General features: G+C 39.4%; 2 protein-coding genes across 2 annotated transcripts in view; both read left to right on the top strand.

Annotated features, from left to right (window-relative positions):
* The window catches only part of cct6a (chaperonin containing TCP1, subunit 6A (zeta 1)), a 679,017-nt gene that overhangs the window by 95,151 nt on the left and 561,556 nt on the right, over nt 1-22,310 (top strand). The gene's annotated exons all lie outside the window — the stretch shown is intronic.
* The window catches only part of LOC114655682 (BICD family-like cargo adapter 1), a 46,369-nt gene continuing 34,689 nt past the window's right edge, over nt 10,631-22,310 (top strand). The window contains exons 1-2 of the mRNA XM_028806841.2: nt 10,631-11,267; nt 18,989-19,204. Of these exons, the coding sequence (XP_028662674.2) occupies nt 11,037-11,267; nt 18,989-19,204 (447 nt within the window). The 5' untranslated portion in view covers nt 10,631-11,036. The remainder of the gene's footprint in view (nt 11,268-18,988; nt 19,205-22,310) is intronic.

Below are 22,310 nucleotides of genomic sequence, written 5' to 3' on the forward strand. Positions count from 1 at the left end.
TAAAAAGGCGGTTCATGCTAGAAAACCCTCAAATAAAGCTGAATTACAACAATTTTGCAAAGATGAGTGGGCCAAAATTCCTCCAGAGCGCTGTAATAGACTCATTGCAAGTTATCGCAAACGCTTGATTGCAGTTATTGCTGCTAAGGGTGGCCCAACCAGTTATTAGGTTCAGGGGGCAATTACTTTTTCACACAGGGCCATGTAGGTTTGGATTTTTTTTTTCTCCCTAAATAATAAAAACCACCATTTACAAACTGCATTTTGTGTTTACTTGTGTTATATTTGACTAATGGTTAAATGTGTTTGATGATCAGAAACATTTTGTGTGACAAACATGCAAAAGAATAAGAAATCAGGAAGGGGGCAAATAGTTTTTCACACCACTGTATACTTCAGAGATGCATGATATTCTATATGATGTTCCACAAAGCTCTATCCTGGGTCCACTGCTCTTTTTGATTTACATGCTTCCATTAGGTCAGATTATCTCAAGGCATAATGTGAGCTACCACAGCTATGCTGATGAATACCAACTGTATTTATAAATAGTGCCCAATGACCTCGACTCTCTTGATTCACTGACCCAATGTCTTACTTGTGTTTCTGAATGGACGAGTAGTAGTTTTCTCACACTAAATAAGGAGAAAGCAGAAATCTTAGTGATTGACAAAAATGGATATAATAAGGGTATTAGAAATAAACTTGATCTTTAGGCTTAAAAGTCAAGATAGAGGTAAAGAATTGAAGGGTAATTAAGGGTAATTATTGTCTGTGACCTAAATTATAAACTAGGACAGCATTTTTTTCACTTCAGAAATATAGCAAAAATGAGATCCCTTATAACTTTGCAGATGCTGAAAAATTAGTTCACGCTTTTGTTTTCAGTCAGATAGATTACTGTAACGCACTCCTCTTAGGACTACTAGACATCAATCGATTGCAACTAATGCAGAATGCAGCTGCTAGAATCTTAACTAGGAAAAGAAAATCTGAGCACATCTCTTCAGTTTTGATGTCACTACACTGGTTTACCTGTGCCATTTAGAATTGACTTTAAAATACTGCTTATGGTTTACAAAGCCTTTAATAATCTCGCTCAATCCTGTATTTCGGAATGCCTCTCACCTTACACTCCAAATCGTACACTTAAATCTTCAAATGAATGTCTGCTTAGAATTCCAAGTGCTAAACTTAAAAGAAGTGGAATAGTTTACCAACAGAAATTCACCAGGCTAATACCGTAGAGCAGTTTAAAAAACTGCTGAAAACCCATTATTTTAACTTGGCTTTTTCATAGCTTCATTTTAGTGTAACCCTGATATTGTGTATATGCATTTAATTATCATTTTTATCATGGATCCACAATCCATGCTAACCCCTACTTTCTTTGGTGTTGTTTTTCCGGTTTTCTGTGGTGGCAATCTATGCCACCACCACCTGATCAAAGCTCAGTGCAGTCCCTACATTGATGGATTGAAGGCCAGATGTCCACATGGTCATCATCATCTATTTCTTCCACGTAAAGCCTGTAAACCATGAGGACTAATTTAGATCATTTATGTTAGGTAGATTGCCTCATGGCCTCGGGACCCCTGCAGATTATTTTTTTTCTCTAGTCCTTTGGAGTTTTTTTTTTTTTTTCTTTTCTGTCCTCCTGGCCATCGGACCCTACTTTATTCTGTGTTACTTAGTATTGCCTAATCTTATTTTTATATTTTTTATTCCTTCATCTTGCAAAGCACTTTGAGCTTGGGGAATTTGTATGAAAACGTGCTATATAAATAAATGTTGCTGTTATTTAGTGGTTTATTTAGTGTTCATTGAGTGCAAATGTTTGTATGTATTGGATTTCTGGTTTATTTGATTTATTTATTTTTCTTGGTTTTTGATCTTTGGCTCATGTATTGGGAGTTGTTCACCTTTGAGTGGCTTTTTAGACTAACACTTTTAGCGTTTTTTCCATTATGATTTTATAGTTGTTTTTAAGTAAATTATTGCATTTATAAGGGTTATTTTGGGCCTTGTTCTACCCTAGCCAGAGCCTTTAACGGTTCCTCTCCTTAGAAAGGCATTTTTATGTATTTGCGCTACTTTTTTTTATAATAAAGGTGTTTGGAACTTTGAAAGCCAGGGTCCCTTTTAGTCCTGTGTAGGCCCAAGCCAGCCTCTGGAGTCTGAGGTCAGGCTACCTGGGGTAGGACTTGTTTGTGAATTATTTGAAGGTCTTTATCCTTTTCACTATAGAGGTGTATTCAATTTCATAACAAATAATACTAAAATAATATTCAAACTACAACAAAAAAAAAAAATAGAAAACACACTTAACTCAGGAATAAAATCCTGTCTGATCTGTAACAGTGGGGCATTTACCAGTTAACATTATCAAACATCAAAGTAAGACCTAACTATAAACAAGTGGCAACTTGCATATTCTACTAACACACACCAACTCAAACTAAAACAAACTTTGCAAAGTTGTTCATTGGTAGCCAGATGCCACACATCACACACTCAATTGTTCTTTCTGTCAAATTTGTGCTGAGCACTGCTTATCTCTCCTACTTGCATCACATTCCTCTGCTTTGAGCAAAACATTAGACACCATTGAGGTGGTAGGGAAACACTTAAAGAGCAATGTCATCTCAGTAATGCAAACTAAATGCAGCAAAATTGTCTGGGCATAATTACAATCTATGTAATAAATGGAATCGTGTAAGCAGTGTGAACAAACAGTATCAGAATGGCTTAGTTAGTGTGAAAGGCAGACTTAATTATCTTCACCTAACAGGTATGTAACAATGGTCCTCTACTCTGAAGACATTCAATAGTCAACACCTAATGAATATCTTTGTTTTAAAGCAGGACATGCATCAGACAATGACTATGAAATGGGTGGATGTAGGCCAGAGGGTCAGTTGCCCTCTTGCTAGACATTCAGTGGCACTCAAAAACCTCTTTCAAAAGAGAAGGAGATTGAAAAAAATGCAGAAATCTAAATTTCCTTTTTTCTGTTTAAGAATAGACACTTAATTCATTTGCTAAGTCTGAGCTAAGATCCTCCTGCAGTTTTACTGTTAGTCAACAGGTATTCAGTGATCCTTCCGAATTTCAACTGAGTGTTACCAGCTTCACTGGAAGATTAGTTGACATGTCTACAAACTTTGACAAATGAAGATGCACCCAGAAATACCTTCACCTTCAAGTTACATTATTGTGCCTACTCTGGTGGGAACACTCAGGCATCTATGAGAAGGCTTTGACATGTGCCTGGAAGCGAAGCCTAATGCAATCTTTTGAAGTTACACCTTCAGTTAAAAACTAAGTGTATGTCAATTTAAATGTCTCTTTTATGGCTGGACACTCACTCTGTAAAATTTCTCTGAACTATGTAGGGGATCTCTTCTCTAGGCCTAAGATCAGCTCTTACAAGCTCTGGGTCAGTGTGAGTGACTGAACACAAACATGAGAAGAAGTCTTATATCAAGAGGGGGATATCAGTGTTTAAACTTCTGGGAAGACACCTATCATGTCAGCTGGGCCCCTGTAAAAGGCACAGAGTTAAAGAGAGCACAACAAGTTTGGCAACATGCTGAATTATGAACTTCTTTTTTACTTTTAGTTTCATTTTGAAGTTGTTCATTTTGTTGTTCTCTCACTGCCATTTTGTCTTTCATTTTGTTCTCCTACTGCCACCATGTGACAACCAGAAATTACTTTTAGAAGTTCTTTGCTATTCACTCTGTGTGAAAATATATGTATTATATATATATAAAAAGCTAAAAGGGATACTTTCAAATATAGCTTTGAACTCTTATGTGCCAAACCAAATTCAACAGTGCAGTTCCATTAGGTATGTCAGAAAGTAGGTGAATAAATGGACAGCAGCTAGTAATCCATTCATTTTGGAAATCCTTTTTCCCAATAAAGGTTTGTAGAGAGCCAGGGCCTATTATTTTCATTGATACTGATGTACTAGTCCTCTTTGGATGCCATAGTAAATCTCACCTCAGAATGGTGTCTTACACTGTAGTGGCATAATCCCTAGTTATGTGTGCTTTTGAAAAGTATTTTTTGTGTATAGTGTGTGACCACCAGGGAGCGTTACAGCACCCCAAACACCCAACACAATGGTATGGACACAAGTTGCAGTGTGCTTTATATGTGTAACCCTTTTAAAACCTTGTACAAAGAACTGCTGTCTCTTTTCTTTACTCCTCTGATCCTTCAGGTAAGCTATATCTTCTTCCACCCAACTCTGGCTTACCGTTCCTGAGCAGGCTGCTCCTTTTATATAAAACCTGGGAGACCTTCCGGTGTCCTGAGTCTGTGGTTTGGGAGTACTTCTGTTTATGTCTGAAGCCCGACAAAGTATGGCTGACAAATCCCCTCAGCTCACCCTGGCAGCACCAATGGAACTCAGCAGGGCTGATCCAAAGAACTACAATTCCCAAAATGCCCTGAAGTCCTCCTTAGTGGTATTGAAACCTAGGGTCCTGCCACCTAGTATGCTGGGGAAGACAATGCCCTGAATAAATTGTCTTCCCCTGTCCTTTCATGATATTCACATCCCTACTGGGTAAAGATACCAATTCCCCTCCAGCTGGGATGCCAGTCTCAGTGTGACGTCTGTCACAAGTGTAGTTTTGACTAGAATCTTTCCCTTTGTTAAAACAATTTTCCAGTAGCTGTGTTTAATGATAAGCTAGAAAGCAGCAAACAGAAGAATGAATGTTTCTCTTTTGCATTTAGGTCCTAATATTATTACCTATTATTTGACTGACTCCTTTATGTAAGGCAGTGCACTGCCAATGGCTCCTGTTCTGCCAGAGTCCCCTGAAGGGGTGGCTGGACGCCCCTTGACACACCACAAATAGGATTTCCCACTGTCTTTTTTTTTTTTTGGTAATGCAGTCCAAAGTAGAATCCAAACTCAGTTTTAAGTATAAATACCAGCAGGAGTCTGTTTGTATAATATTTGACTATGTCCACAAGAGGGCGCAATATCCATGCCATACCATTTTCGAAACCTGCTTAATCTTGAGCAGGGTCACAGTATCACCTTCTTAAAATGTGCTTGTATTTGGCCAGTTCGTACTATCTGCTGAGTTAGGTCCCTTTATATTCATATATACAGTACTTGGCAAAAGGGTTAGGCATCTCAAGAAAATTTTAAAGCTAAGTTACCTGGTAGCAGGAAATATAACATTGTGACAAATGCAAGAAAATGAAAATTACTAAGAATGGCTGTTGTGCTGTTAAAACTGGAGCAATCTGACACAGAGTTGAATAGTTTTCCAAGTAGTGATATATGAATTCTTTCAAGGATCTTGCTGGATTTACTAGAACTCTTCTTTTGGCTTTGGCTGTCTTTTGCTCCATTTCCCTGTCTAAGTGATCTCATGCAGCTTCAGTTTTGGTGAGGTCAGAGCACTGAGGTGGTCGATCTAAAACTGTTTGTGTTTCATCTACAGACTGTCACTGCAAGTAGGCCTTGAATTGGGTATGCAGTCAATCTGTGGTCATGTCTGAAGCTGAAACATTTTTTTCATGAAGTCGTTTCCCAAGTGGTACAACATGATGAATAAATTCCTGTTTTGATTTCTTAGCAGTTATCATTTCATCCTTTTTGGCCAGATCTCCTACATAGCACCACCAGATTATACCAGTCACAGAAGGACAAGAACAGGCATAAATATACCTGTACCTTTTGCTAACTCTTCTTCTGACTTACTGGTTTCTTTGAGAAACAAACTTTTCTAATTTGGACTGAATGGACCATAACATTTTCAGCCTTTGTTTGTCACTCCATGCGTTATGGTTTTTACATACTGAAATCTCTTTAGCTTGCTGCATGTTTCTCAACAATGCTGCAACATGCCTTACAAGACTGCTTCACGTAAGAATGATTTGCACAGTCATGACATGTACTTCAGTACAAGATGACTCTGAGCAAGTAACTTTACTTGATTTCGTCCTGTTGCTTAAGGAAGTGACCTTCAAGTACTGTTCATCCCATCAAGACAGATGTTTGGGTTTTCCTCCAGAATTTCTTTATACATTGCCATGTTCATTTTGCCATCTGTCGTCACAGATCTAACAGAGCCTCAGAAAGAGAAGCTTTTCTAAAGTATGATGTGGTCACTACATGCAAACCTCCAGGAGAAAGAGAGCCATGCTGAGGTGCGTATATGTTCATTCTAAAACGAATTCCATCTCCTTGTATCTCTTTTGTGAATAAACCAGCTATAGCAGGCATATTTATGTACTTTTTAACACTCCTGTTGCTGTATTGCTTCCTCCATCAATTAATATTCTAATATGTATCAGTAAATACAGTTGACACAGGCTTTTATTATACAAACTACAAGAAATATGAGAATACAACAAAAGTATATTGCATGTGCTTTCAAAGGAACTGTCCGGAAATTAGATAAGTAAACTTTGAATGCGAAAGACATTAGACTCTGATGTAAATGACCTGTTTTTAAACTTAATTCTGGATATTAGCAATTCCTGAAGTGGAGACACATAAGTGCTACTACTCTCTGTTTAAGTATGATTTTTTAATAGTGTGGTGAGTTTTGAACTCATAGATATACTTACATCAGATCGGAGAGTGGGGGTAGGAGTATTGGGGGGTTGGCAGAGTGTACTTGCCCACTTCAAGCCCTGGGTATTTGTATTGCTTTATGAATGATCCAGACATTTTAAAGTCATGATTTGGGCATTTCCAGTGGTCAATATGCATATCACAAGAATATGTTAACAAAATCTGACAAACAAGAGAGATCATTCAGTCCATCAAGCTTGTTTGTTTAGCTAATAGCTAAGCTGCCCAACATCGTATCCTGACACTTCTTAAGAGGTTGTCATGGTTTCTGCTTCAACTACATGTCTTGGTAGTTTGTTCCAGATTCTCACATCTCTTTGCGTAAAGAAGTTCTGTTTGGCTTCAGTCCTAAATGCACTTCCTCTTACTTTCCACTCATGTCCTTAACGTCGTGATTCACTTCTGAATTCTGCTGGATCAACTTTATCAAAGCCTTTGAAGATTTTGAATACCTGATTAGGTCCCCATGCAGTCTTCTCTACTTGAGACTAAACAAGTTGAATTGTCTAGAGTCTGTCAGAGCAGGACCTGTCCTTAAGTCCTGGGATACATCTGGTTACTCTCCTGTGCACAACTTCAGGTATACTGCTGTGTCTTTTTTTTGTAATGTGATGACCAGAACTGCACACAATACTCCAGATGTGGACTCACAAGTGCATTATGTAGTCCAAGCATAATGTCCCTCAATTTATATTCAAAAGTTTTTAAAATTTAACGTAAAAGGTGAAAAACAATTACTTACACATCAATCCATCGATTATCTGAACCTGTTTGATGCCGAATGGAGAGAATTCCGTTAGCAATATGTGCAGACAGTGAACAATTGTGGATGGGCACATTAACATTACAAAGACACACACCATTGTCATTAAAAAGCTAAGACTTTTCACATCAACATTATAAAGTGCTCTCTGTCATTGAATAGAAAAGCAATGTATTGTTTTTTTTTAATATTAAACATCTAATGTGTTTTCTTGGCATGGAGATGTCATCAGTGCTGCCCAGCTGGCTTCTTGCCAGTCCTCCAGTATCTTTCTGTTATCCTTGTGCCCTCAGAATATATTCCGAGGCGTCACCACACCCTGGCAGCAGCTCTTTATTCACACTGGCATCTAGAGGGGTACTCTGTTTTCCAGTATGAATCTTTGCTGCTGTGAATGCTTTGCTGCAGTTTGGCTTTCTTGCCATTCAGCTCCACTACCCTTTCTGCTTTTGGCTTCCTCTGAGTGGTTGAAGAAGCAGCTTTTTGTGGAGGCCACAGATTTTTGGAGAAAAATTATTGGTATTTATCTACAGTGGTGTGGTTTGGCATGGTGTGGCTTGAGGTGGCATGTAGTCTGTTATCCTAATATAACAATGTGCAACTGATGATTTTTCTTATTATACCTCAGAATCACAGAATTTCTAGTAGTGTGTGGAATATCCCATAGAAATTAGGAGGTTTTGTTACCACATAGTGTTTTCTGAATATTGAAATCTTACTCTGGTGCTATGGAACTTACAGTTAATCAGCTGTAGGGAATTCTGTCAGTCAGGATATGCAAATCGTTAGTAGACGAATCATGTCATACACAGGTAGGCACTCTACAAGCAAAAGCCATGGCACTGTGCATTTCTCGCCATGAAGAGAAACACATACACACTTAGGTGTTATGTGTGAAAAACCTTTGAAGCTCTGCTTTAATTCTTTCCTGCTGCTGAGCGCTGACTCTGCTTAAACTGTGTGCTAATCGAGGCCTCCTGTCGACCCCTGTGCCTTCCAACAGACTGCTGGGGGCTGAAATCCTCTCTGTCACTCTGCCACAGATTTATCGCAGTAGTGGACTTATCTTCATATAAACAGAACATCTTTAAATTAATTTGGCCACTTTGCCATGGTCACCCAATTGCTGTTTTAGTAGAATATCTGCTTTATCTGGCTTCAGTTGCTTAAAATTTACGTTTTTGGCAAGCGTCCTCTTCCCTAATGGATTTAGAGATTTTGTTTGTGTAGAAATTGCAAAGTGATGTTTGCTGGAAATAACTGGGTGGGCAAGTCATAAACTGTTTTTAAATTCTAACACTTATTGTGGAAAGGATGTGGGTTTGGGGGGATAACATTGAGTTTAGATTAACTGCACTCATTCACAGTCGATGTAAGGTTTAGGGAGGTCCCCTTGGAGGTTAGTGTCTCTAACAATTGACAATTAATAGGTAGCATAAACCAAGTAGAAACATAATTTGGATGGGTCCCTGAAAGACTCCACATAGCTTCACCCAAGGACCACATCAGTTACATATACAGTATATTTGGATTCTTTTTTTGAAAATAAGATAATATCTGACAAACATCATTAAACAGAGTCTAAAACAATCTATTTTGATAAAAATATTTGATTTCAAGTATGTTTATAATTCTTTTTGACAATGAGAACAGGTTGGGTGGCACCTTACTGCCCATAATGGACGAAATGCCAGTGTTTGCTTATGTGGCAGTTAATTACGTACAGTAGTTTAACTACAGGCTATATTTTGTGATTATTCATCCATCCATCTTCCAACCCGCTGAATCCGAACACAGGGTCACGGGGGTCTGCTGGAGCCAATCCCAGCCAACACAGGGCACAAGGCAGGAACCAATCCCGGGCAGGGTGCCAACCCACCGCAGGACACACACAAACACACCCACACACCAAGCACACACTAGGGCCAATTTAAAATCGCCAATCCAGCTAACCTGCATGCCTTTGGACTGTGGGAGGAAACTGGAGCGCCCGGAGGAAACCCACGCAGAACGGGGAGAACATGCAAACTCCACACAGGGAGGACCCTGGAAGCGAACCCAGGTCCCCAGGTCTCCCAACTGCGAGGCAGCAGCGCTACCCACTGAGCCACCGTGCCGCCCCTTTGTGATTATTGGCAGACAAAAAAAAAAACTGTAAACTTTAGGACAAAATTGTTTGGTAACACAGGAGCTGGACCTGAATATTTCTTCTCTTTTTTTAAGAAACACGTTTCATTCTTGTTAATTATTGAATAAAAGATGTTGATAGAAATGAGGTGCAAGCCAAGACGAAAGAAAAAGACTACTATATTTACTGATTTCACAAGGGAGCTGAAGGTTACAAGTTTAATGAAAAATGAAATCTTTATGCATTATTTGTCAAATAGGGTTAGTGTTATTTGGCATTAGCACCTGACGAGAACTGGATGGACTGTCAAATAAACGTTAGGAATGTTATAAAGTCATATGACACTGTACTCTTGTTATTCATCCCATTATTTCATATACATTGCTGTTTATTGATTACAACTTCTTGAGATTAAAATATTTGACATTGCTGCCAAGACACGCAATATGATATGGTTAATATATGTCATAAAATGTAAATAATAATGAATTTTTTACGGTGCTCAGCTGTTAAAAGTAAAACCCGCCATGACTGTAGCTGCTGATGACATTATATTACAAGTCATGCCTCGATGAGTTTTGACGTTTCAAATGTGTCCATTGTATAACCAGCCGGTGTAATTTGTGCAGCCCCTGGACAATCGCAGGGTACAATCGCTCTCTCACACACACAGACATACTGTGTGCATGCAGTACACGGGGATCCCATTTCTAGGTGAAATATGACTGTCACGCTTTAGAATTGGGGTTGAGAAAACGGGAGCATGGTTTTCACCTCTTGATGCAGCAGTTTCCAATCTCCACGACCTGGATTCGAATGTCAGTCCACTGTCTGTGCGGAGGTTACAGGAGTTCCTCAGGTGCACATACGCTTAACGTGTACTCTACACGATGTGAGTTCATTGTTGAGCGACTGTAAACTGTATGATTTAATGTGGAGACACATGTGTATTGCACCCCACAATGACCATCGTCCTGTTTAGGACTCGCCGGTACCCACTCTGGCTTCAACTAACTTAGTTGAGTGTGTGGTCGCTCGTATCACGTGTGATTGTTTTCAGCTCTTCACGGTAAATCTCAAGTTCAGCACACGCCTCATCTTCACACACCACCGCTGGCCACGCCCCCTTATTTTGGAGTCACCTGAAAGCTACACCGCAGAAGTCCCACAGGCAACAGACACAGCCGCACGCGTGGCTAACATATGGTAAGACTTCAGCATATCGCTGGAATGACAAGGTGGACACATCGTTTCTAATTTCGTGAAATGTTTTTAGTATATCTATTCCTTTTTTTTCTACCTTGCTTGCGCTCCGTGTCCAAGATACACGTTGTTTTTTAATCCAACTCTGGGATGAAAAAGTTGATCAACTTGTTTTTTTTATCGAGGTTGACATTTTAGGATTGAGGAGTTGCCCAAAGTCTCAGCAGCCAGCCCTTGGCGCTGCTCTTTGATTGTCCGTGCCATCGGGTTATCAGCACTTTGCATTCCCTGCCGTTTTTCTGGCGGCTTCTCTTCTAAGTGCCTCACGAATGACCCTATGGGACATGAAGACCCGCTCGGACTCAAAGGATGAAGAACTTTACTCGTTGTCTTTCGAAGCCCAGGAGCTGCGCGAGTACCAGGATCTTCTCGCCGCTCTCAAACAGAAGGATGAAGAGCTGGTTTTAGCGGCCGGGTTGGGCAACGCTCTGCTATCAGAGAACAGCCAGCTGAGGTGCGAGAAGGAGCGGCTGCAGGAGGAACACGCCGAGCGTCTGGAGGTGAGACGGGGCAGCTGGGGGACGAGGGAACACATGAAAGCCGTGTGTTCATATGGGAGGACACATTTCTGGGTTGATTAGGTGGGTATGCTGTCTGATAGGTGGGCTAGTCGTCACCGTCCGCCACGGACACCTTTAAGACAAACTGGGCAAAAGCAGTTGCTACCTAAACCCGACAGTTTCAACAGAGGCACCTTACATGGCTCGGGCGAACTGGCACTACTTGGCATTGTACAGTCTGTGAAGGGTAAGAGTGGAACAAAGGAGCACATTACCTGGGTCCATGGGAGATCAGGGAGGACTCAAAATTAAAATTAGACTGCCAAAGGGTGGGTGCCCTATCAGGGTATTGTTGTGACTGAGGCGATTTACAGGTGGCTTCGTAAACCAGTTGAGTCTGTCTGGTTGGAGGAGATTCTAGAAAAGTTCACAGTGTTTTGGCTCGATTGAATGTAAACTTGGGTGTTAACAGGTTAAACTTGGGCAGGCAACATGTGCCACATTTTAAGGTAACTCTGAACTGTTTGGATATTAAAGGATTTTGAAAATGGATGGAAAATGTGAATCAACTAAAGAAAGAATGGAAGCCAACACCTTGTAGATGGTGTTCTAAATTGAATCACACAGCAATGAATCATATTTTGAGAACATGTTACCTGCAGTAAAAACATATCCTGCTCTGACTGTAGTGAAGGTCTTTTATGCTGCTTAGGATCTCTTGTTCCTATGGCACCTGATCTTATAGTACAGCACTTCATGCATTTAGTAGTGCTCTTTGTTTTAGTAAATATATAAATAGTACAATAAAGACAAATAACTTGTCAATAAAATCTTCCACCCCCTCTTTGTGGTGCACACTAAACCACAGCACATCCTGTTTGGAGATAATAAGCGCAGCGTCAATGACAGCAACAAACTCAAGGACACATACAGAGTTTAGTCCAAGCAGAGGATTGTTATACACAAACAGTATACTGATGTGATTGTGATCCTGCAGGCTCATGTGGAGTGGTCTGATTTTGTAGTGTTGACTTTATTACTTCCATTATAAGTGCACATTTTTTTTTGCAAAGTTGCCCAGGGATATAGAATATGAGAGAAGCTGTGCTATTCACACAGTGCTGCACAGTACATCTGCTTTTTAGAAAAGATTCAAAGTGCCATGAGTGGCATGTTGCTGCAGTGGGTATGGTGTCACTGTCTCACAGCACTATAGTGGCCAGAATATGGAATTTACAGGGTTCTCCTTATGTCTGTAAATGCTTCTTCCTTCTGCTTTGCATTTTTCTCCTGTATCCCTAAGATGTGCACATAACTAGTAATGCTAATCCAATGAGAGTGAATTGTGCGTATGAGTGACCCGTAGTGGAGTTGATTTATAGCTTTCACCTCAAGCCGCTGGGGCAGGTGCTGATGTCCTATGACCCTGAAATAGACAAGACCAGATTGAACACACTGATGAATAAGAAATCTATTGAAATTCAAAGAATTGGGGGGAAAAAAACAAAAAAGTGTGTGCTTTAAATGTAAGTATAAGGGGTTTATCCTTTGCGTTAGTTTTACCAGTGGAACATCCTCCACCTCCTCACTATAGACTATTTCCTGTTTACTAATTTATCAAACTTTAATTACTTTTTTTGGTGTTGTTGCGAAATGGTCCTTCATATAGATGATGTGTTTTTTCCATTAGAGTCTAAAATGTTTGCCTAGTCTTTTATGTGAGAGAACCACCCTCAAAAACACAGAGACATATTGTATATGAATTAAAATAAACTATACTTCATGTAGAGGGTAGCACGTAGTTGAGCACTCCCTAATCACAGCTCCATGGATGTCAGTCTGATTTTTGGCCTGGCCATGGACTTTGTGAAGATGTCTACTTGGGTTTTCCTCACTTCGTTTAACTGGCAACTCTGAACTAGCGCAATGCTGGTATGTGCATTTGCCCTGTGATGGACTGGCATCGTTTCCAAGACAGCATCTTGCACTGTGTCTGATGATACTTGAATAGACATTGGCTCATCTCAGCCCTATGGTGGAAAACTGGTCTCACAGAGTGGCTAGAAATTGTATGTAGAATTCATTTAATAGAAACTGTGGCAGTCACTGGCATAACAGCGAGTACTAACACCCTTTCCTACAAGTCTGATTAGCAAAATCAAACAGTGCCTTTGTGTTACATATAGAAGACATATCTTGCAGTAAAGGAGAGAATTAAAACTGAGTTCCATTATAAACAATGCTGCACATCCTCTCCCTGACACACTCACACTGAGTACTTTGAGCTAACAAATAATTTAGCAGAAGTGTGTTTGGAATCGATACTGGGCCTCTTTTGTACTAAAAGCAAAATGACTAACTGGGACTGTGAAAGCCAAGTCAGATGTTTTCATTCTTTTTCATTTTCTTCCTTTTTAGACATTCTGGTGTGTGGTCAGACCGTAGTCTGATCTATCTATCTATCTATCTATCTATCTATCTATCTATCTATCTATCTATCTATCTATCTATCTATCTATCTATCTATCTATCTATCTATCTATCTATCTATCTAAAATGCATACCATTAGAAAATTATTATTAGTTGAAAAGAAGAACTTGGAGCATATTCACTCTAATGAATTCCATTTCTGTTTTAGAATGGTAGTGCTTGAAATCTTTCAGTTAAGTCCTGCACCCATCAGTGAAAACATCCATCCATCCAGTATCCAACCCGCTATATCCTAACTATAGGGTCATGAAGGTCTGCTGGAGTCAATCCCAGCCAACACAGGGCACAAGGCAGGAAACAAACCCTATGCAGGGCGCCAGCCCTCCGCAGGGCACACACACCCACACCCACACACCAAGCACACACTAGGGACAATTTAGAATCGCCAATGCACCTAACCTGCATGTCTTTTGACTGTGGGAGGAAACCGGAGCACCCGGAGGAAATCCACGCAGACACAGGGAGAACATGCAAACTCTACGCAGGGAGGACCCGGGAAGCGAACCCAGGTCTCCTAACTGCGAGGCAGCAGCGCTCAGTGAAAACATAACATTTTCAAACCTGCTTAATCCAGTTCATAATGGCCAGATCCCAGTGCCTATCCAAGCACAAGGCAGAAGCCATTGCAGGTACCAGTCATGAACATACTGTACCCATAACAGGCCAACTTCGAAACATCAGGTAACTTAATATGTGTGTCTCTAGGATGGGGGAGAAAGATCTACATTCTTAGAAATTAAGGTGCTTGAGTGGATCTTCTGAGTGATGACATAGGGGAACAATTTTTGGTTGCCTAAACGACCCATCCACGTGAAGGTCCAGAAAGAACCTTTATTTATTTAGATCCATAACAGGCTTCATGCAGTAAATAACCATGAACAGATGGGAGCAGACTTGTCAAATACCAATATGTCATGATTTTAAAAGGACTCTTACTGCATGTATCCAGTAACACAGACTAAATCCAGGTTTTCTGAATCTGTTAGTGTCCTACAGCCCACCATACATTCAAGATTTTTTTTTTCTAGATATTAGGACGTTTTTCAAAGCACAAAGAACCAACTTTCCATGCAAAGAACCTGGTCAAGCAATGGAGATGTGAGGAATGATACAACATTGTAAAGAACTATATAATGATTTAAAGAACAATTATTTTTAAGAGTGTAGAAGGAATAGCCATGCTGACATAGGGAGAACATGCAAACTCCACACAGAGAGGGACGGGGTGTAGGACTTAAACTAAGGATGTTGAATCTGTTAGACAGCAGTGGTAAACTCTGTACCTCCATACTGACCACACTTCACTTATCCATCCATCTTTCTAGCCCACTGTGCCACTCACCCAGACACCTTAAAAATGATCGAGTGGGGACATTCTACACCAATTATGGCTGAGTAAAAATATTTCTACTAAGACTTGTATAACTGGTTTGTTCAGATGAGGATAAGTTAAATGAAACTTTACTAAAGCTGAGGACTGTAAAAACAGGGTGTAAATTAAAATTCTTGTTCTTTTATATAGACTGTTGAATCTATGCAGGGGGCGTGTTTTTTGTTGACTTGTAATATAGCGTCTTTAAGGATTTCTAATTCCCACTTCAAGTAACTTACTTATGGAATAATTTGTTGACTTTTAAAACAGGCTGAGCTTTGGCTGAAACCTATTTTCTACTATCAAATTTTCTGAAAGTTTTTTGCCTTTTATAAAGTATATTTTAAATTCAGAGAAAAAAATTCAAAGATCTGAGAAAGGACAGAAACGAGGTCAGTTCGGTTAACTTGGGCCTGTGCTCGAGACACGGGGTCACACAAACCAAGTGTGACATTTAAGTGTTCGACGGCTCACAACAAGGGTGTTGCTTTTCAGTAATTGGTTTGCCATTGAAGGCCTTTCAGCTATGATTAATGTTTCTGCAGTGGCTTTAGCTGCACACCGGGTGTCATTACCTCATTACTGGGACATCAAGCAAGGACGCATGATAGTAAGCACGTAAATCCCATGTTGCTCTCTAATTTTTCATTAAAGTGAATGTATTCTCCTTTTATAACTGCGTTGCAAAGCTTTTGACAAGTTTCTTCCAACTTTTTTACATATAATTTAAACAGTTATGAGTAGAGATTTGGGGGAGAGGGAAGGTAAGAAGTAATTTATGAGTGGTATTAAACTTTAATCCGATTCTCCTGTAATCCCTGGCAGACAAGCTCAGACACGCTAGTCTCCTGTCTAATGGCTGGACACTTTATTTAATCTTTTATAGTATGCTCGATGCTGGTGAATTTGTAATTTGATATTTTGTTAAAGTGTTACCACAGGGGCCTTGGGTTCATGTGTCAACCTGAATAGGAGTGGGTATGCACTTAGTGTGAGATTAACTCTTGTCTTTGTAGAATGGCCACACATCCTCCACGTAATGTCTATTCAGCTCACAGGTCTTGTGTGTTGGACAAAGTCCTATTGGTGAGACTGTTCTTTAGACAAAGACCTCTTAAATTGTAAGCTGTGATTTGCTGACACAGAACCTTAAAAAAAAGGTCCAAACATTGTATGTTGTGTTTCATGAAAAGAAATCCTGAGAATAACAAAGAAAGTGAATGAGTCTACAGTAGATGTGGACTATATGTCTCTGCTATGAATTTTTAAAAGATTTTTCGAACCCTATCTGCTCTTGATTTATTTTGTACTTGTTTATTGGTTGATTCTCTTTCATATATTATTTGCGCTAGGTGCAGTACTACAGTTCTTAAACTTTACCAAAGTTAAAGCGACATGTAGTGTTGAGAAAGTAGGTAGCAGTAGGAGCACACATTCAGCCTCTGGTCATTATCAGTGTGGAGTTTGCATTTGCTCTATGTCTCTGGGTGGATATTTTTTATAGTTTCCTCCCATATCCCCAAAGACATGCTGGTTAGATTGACTGGCGATTCTAAGATTGACCCCATGTTAGTGTGGCTGCGTGAACGGACTCTATGATGGGATGATGCTATATTCACAGTTGGTTCTTGCTTTGAACCTGATCCTGCCTGTGGCCCTGAATTGGATTCAAAGGGTTTTTAGAATTTTGCATTTTCAGATTGTATTCTTTCATCACTATAAACTACAAAATTTAGGCAGATTTTATAGACCCTCTTCTAGAAATATCATTTTATCCAGTTTTTAAACTTGCTTTCTTCACTAATTATTGATGGGAGAAGGATCCTGGCAGTGCTGAGCCCAAGACAGGACCTATAACTAGATTGGACCCAATTCCATTACAGGGTATCCTCACGTCTGCACTCCCTGTCATTTATGCCAGGCTAGTTTGGAGGTGACATTTTATGTGACATGCTTATCTTTGAGATGTGCCTGGAGAACACTCAAGGGTATATGAATGTAATAAACAAACTCCACACAGTGTGAATGGACTGAAAATTGAATACAGGTCCTTGGAGCTGTGAGACAGCAGCGCTGACCAGTAAGCTACTGTGCTGTATTTCTGTGAAGCAGAGAATAATAATATTAAGAATAGGATTGGTGGGATAGTCTCCAGCCACCCCACCACCCACCCTGGGAAAAGCAGTTTATTAAAATGGACGGATGGGTAATAATAGTAATCATTGTTTTGTGGAACTATCTCTGATGGGTATACGCCTTAGTCTGCAAAATGAAATTTTCACTCCTTTAGGAGGTCTGGCATCAATGGGTGCTCTGTATCTGTTTGAGAAAATCTGGGCTGAGAGGAAATGAGTCCTTCTGCCAATCTTTGTTTAATATAAATATCCTATGAGAGTGAGGGAGTAAGCTGTGATACGCATAGAATATCAAGTGTAAGATATGAAACTTCCCGGCAAATGTGTACTGTGCTGCGGGAATCACAATCTACTGAAAATATTTATTTTATTGATGTCAGATATCTGTATTATACAAATACATATACACTTGTGTGTTTGTGTTTGTGCATACGGTGCATAGGCAAATACATGTAAGACAGGATTGACAAGGTTTGTTGGACTCAATGGCCTCTTCTAATGTTCTTGTAACAATGCCACTCCTTACGTCTGCCCATGATCCTAAACAAACTGGCACATCTGTTTTCCTTTTAGCACTTTCATTTTATTTCTAAGCTTGTAGGCTAATAATGGTCATACAACTGGGCAAAGATGATAATACAAAAATAATAAACACTGGAATTCTTGCTAGCCTTTATTCAGCAACATTCAGTTTACTAGGTGAAACAGCATTCCTTCCAAACACCTTTAAAAAAAAATACATATGCATGCAGCCTGCTTTAGGAAAAAAATGATTGTAAAACAAACACCTACAAGGGTGTTAAAGTATCTGTTTACGGTACGTGGACACTATATAGACACATTTACCTTTTATCTTCTTTAAGCAAAGGCTTGGCTGCCTATAATTTTGCTTCCATTCCTGTCAAAAAATAAAACTTTTTTAGTCATAGGCTGGATCTAAATGAATCATGCCCACCATGAAGGCCAGGCGCTATCTGTTAGTCATGTACACGAAGAGCATTGGTGTCTGGTATTTTTCCTTTGTTTTGATCATATTGTGTATGTGCCACTAGTGGCACACCGTAATATAACCAGGACAGCAGCGGAGAAGTCATATGACCTTTTATCACATTCAGCTTTTTCCTAAAAATATCTGATTAAGATTAAATTGCTTGGTTTATGTGACCTGCTAGAATCGTTTTAACTGAAAACGTCAAAGGAAATATTTAATGGGATTTTCCTTCCTGATGATGGTCCATCCACCATCGTGTTTCTTGTATCATTCAAGCTTGCATATGAACGTTTTCCATTTGTCTGGAGTTCCCCTAACTGAGGTTTAAAAAGTTACAAAAAAGAAGTCTTGATTAAGGCTGCTGAATAAATTATATGCCTTCACACAAGTTGGGCCAAACTTTCTTTTTTGTTTCATACTTTCATCTTCAGTGCAGGTGTTCTTTTTAAATACAGGCACTAAACATAAAATGAATTATTTGAAATAGCAAATCAAAATGTTTGCATGAAATTGTGCCTTATGTCAATTCTAAGATCTGAGTGAATGAACAGAGCACACCACTCCAACTCCTATTCAGGATGAACTTGCTCCTCAAGCCTTCAGTAGGAATCTAAAGAGTTTATCCCTTATGATTTCTCTATCTTCTCAAAAGACAGAAAGAAAGAAAGTGTTTCTCTCTCTCTCTCTATCTTGTCTTGTTGATCATCTTAGCCTTTCTCTTTTTTTCTGCAGGAGCTGCAGCAGGATAAACATGCTTTGCGATTTGAGCTGGAGCGCAGACAAGCAGAATGGGAGAGCCAAGTGTGTGAGCTAGAGAGGGATGCTGCAGACCTGAAGCAGCAGGTGGAGAGGCTGACGCACAGACTGCATGAAGCAGAGCGGGACAAAAGGGAGGCAGTGCAAGAAAAGATGGCGCAAAGCCACAAGTTTCAGGAGCAGATTTGTGAGGTACAAGCCTGAATAAATGTAGTGTCTGTGGAAGAGCCTCAGAGCATGTCTTACCTCTTTGTAAAATCCCTTATCATTATACTCACTGGTCCTTACTTTTGTTTTTGACAGAAAACTAACTTGGTTTTCTTTCTTTCTTTCTTTCTTTCTTTTCTTTCTTTCTTTCTTTCTTTGTTAATCAATCAATGTTTTGTGACAGAATTTATACAGTAAAACAGATAAATAGAAAATGCAGTTTAAGATGGTGTCCAACTCTGGTCCTAGAGGGCTACTGTAGCAGCAACAACGTTTATTTCTATTGCACATATTCATACAAGTGATGAACCTCAAAGTGATAGAGCTGCAGGTTTTCATTCAAACCCTGTTCTTAATTTGTGACTAGTTTTTGCTGCTAATTAACTTTGTTTTCCTTCATTTTAATTGACTTGTTCTTTTTAAGATTCAATCCTCTGAATTGCTTCATTTTTTCCTTAAATGGTACCCAAACAGCAATGAGATGTGAAGAGAACCAACAGATGACCAGCTAAGTCAGGGCCTCAGACTTCAACCAGTTTGACTCCAACCAGTTTCTTAATTAGAAGCCAACTATTGTTGTTAATTTAACCTGTTATTTAATTCCATGGCTTGTTGGTGCTCTTTTTCTGCCGCAGCAGACATTTCCAAAACTGTGGGGGGTTTTTTTCTATGAAGACTGTCAAAATGTTTTGTGGACCTTAGCAGATCATCATGACTGAGATCAGGGGTCGTCAGTCATAGTTCTGGAGGGCCACAGTGGCTACAGGTTTTCATTCCAGCCAGTTTCCTAATTAGAACTCAGTCCTTGCTGATAATGACACTTGGGATTTAACTCTATGACTTGTTAGCACTTTCATTCATCAAAGACAAATGTTAATTACAATGTAGATCAGAGGTCCTCAATTACAGTCCTGGAGGTCTGCAGTGGCTGCAGATTTTCATTTCAACCAATTTCATAATTAAAACCAATTTATTTACTACCTAAGCAATTTGTTTTTTTTGGGCTTAATTTTAGTTATCTTGCCTGTTACAATTCAGAACATTTAATTGCTTATTTAATTTTTAGCAGCTTCATTTAAGTTTTAATTGTTGCCTGTTTTCTTAACTAGGCATTAGTTCATAATGAAATGCAGATTACCTAATAAACCAGCAGCTTTCCAGTTAACGTGCTTCCTTCTAAATCTGTGCATGTGCACCATAAAGTATCAGTGTTAAAAAATTGTTTAGAAATAAATGAGAGGGGAATTCGAAGGAGCATTAAGTTTAAATCTGTTTTGGTCCACAAAACATATGGATAATGTTCTCAGAGAAGGAATCTCAACAGTGCAATTGAAATTTCACTTGGATGAATGAAAGCACTAACAAGCCAAATAGTTAAATACCAAGTTTTACTATCAGCAAATTAGGAAAATTAGTTGAAGGGAAAACCAGCAGCCACTGTGGCCCTCCAGGACCTTCACCTTTTGTTAGTTTCAGATATTGTATGATTAGCTGGTCATGTGTTGGCTAATTTTTATATCTCATTATTGTTTGGCTGGTAATTAAAGAAAAAAGAAACAATTAAGTGTCTTGAGTCTTAAATAGCAAGTCAATTAAAATTAAAGCAAAATAAGTTAATTAGAGTGGTCACTAGTTAAGAAGCTGGTTAGAATGAAAACTTGCCACCACAGAAGCATTCCAGGACACCCCAGATGTCATGCTTTCCTTATTTTACTCCACCTAAAATCATTTGCTATGAGAAAGGTTGACTGTATATATCATATACACAGTATGCTGTGCGACTCAGGGTCACATTAAGCCAGCATGCTGGAACCTCCAGCCATACCCTTCCTGGCTAGAAAGCTAAACGCTGTGACATTTTACTGTGAAGCTGATCAAGCAGCACTTCTGGCTCGCACGGACAATGTAACCAAGCTAGCACTGCTCCTCCCCAACTTGACTGCGTTGTAAATACAGCACAGGTGGCTCTGCCCTTCCTTAAGTCGCCTGCCCTTGAGATCAGTGCCAGCTGCACCTTCATTGTTAGCTTTTGTTTTCCAGCTATTGCAAATTGCAAATGCCTGCTGATATCTTTCTGAATCAAAACAATCTCCAATTTCCCATTAAATTATGTGTTTAGTTAGAATTTTTATTAATCTCTCCAAGTGGAAATGATTTTGTTTATGTATATTAATAATGATAAACAGGATCACAGTCAGGCAAGTAATGGTTTCAAAGTGGAAATTTTCAAGCTCAGACATGCTTTAATGCTCAGTGATCTTTCTGACTATTGTCCCCTCTCAAAGCTAGAGGATTGTTTTCAGAGAAGAGAGAACCGTGAAATGGATTCAAAGTTTAAATGCACAAAAACAGAAACGGTAATGTAGCATGATGACCCATACATAAGATTTTAAAATAAATTCTAACAGTGGACATGGTTAATCAAGCATAACAGGACTTGATTAATCTGTACATAGTGAATGTCAAATTGAATGCTATTCCAAAGTGATTTACGTCATTTTCTACAGGGACATGTATTTTTGCTACAGGTGTACAGCTTGGCTCAGGATCTTGCACTGAAATGATGCTAGGAATTAAAAGTGGCTCTAGATCACATTGTCTTAATTCTTCAAGGACACAGTTTCTCCAATGCCCTAAACAGCCAAAATGGCCTTCTGAGTGTTCTAGAACTGCTAGAACAGAGAGGAGTCGGTTACATAAACAGCATACATAAAACCTTTCAACACAGAACACAGTGTGACAGAACACAAAACTCCAAAGTTCAACAAAAATCCCGGGGAATTCCCACATGGAGGCCTCGTACTACCTGATCAGAGTTGTCACTGACCAGAGTGTGGCCACACATCATAATAATTCGGGCTGACATGCCTATTGTAGACATTTAGGGTTTGTAGGGGGCTGCTGCCAAGAGCTCATTTAAGTGATTTTTGTTACGTACTTCAAAGATACTGAATGGTCTCCCAGGGGGACAAATTTAGCTTGCACTCCCCTGCTCCCTGCCCCTGAAGACAGTAGCTGTTTTGTCTGAGTCCATAAAACCATTTTTTTTCCCAGATATATTCCAAAACAAATATAATGACCTGTGCTTACC

The sequence above is a fragment of the Erpetoichthys calabaricus genome, chromosome 8, assembly GCF_900747795.2.
Source record: "Erpetoichthys calabaricus chromosome 8, fErpCal1.3, whole genome shotgun sequence".
Lineage (NCBI taxonomy): Eukaryota > Metazoa > Chordata > Cladistia > Polypteriformes > Polypteridae > Erpetoichthys > Erpetoichthys calabaricus.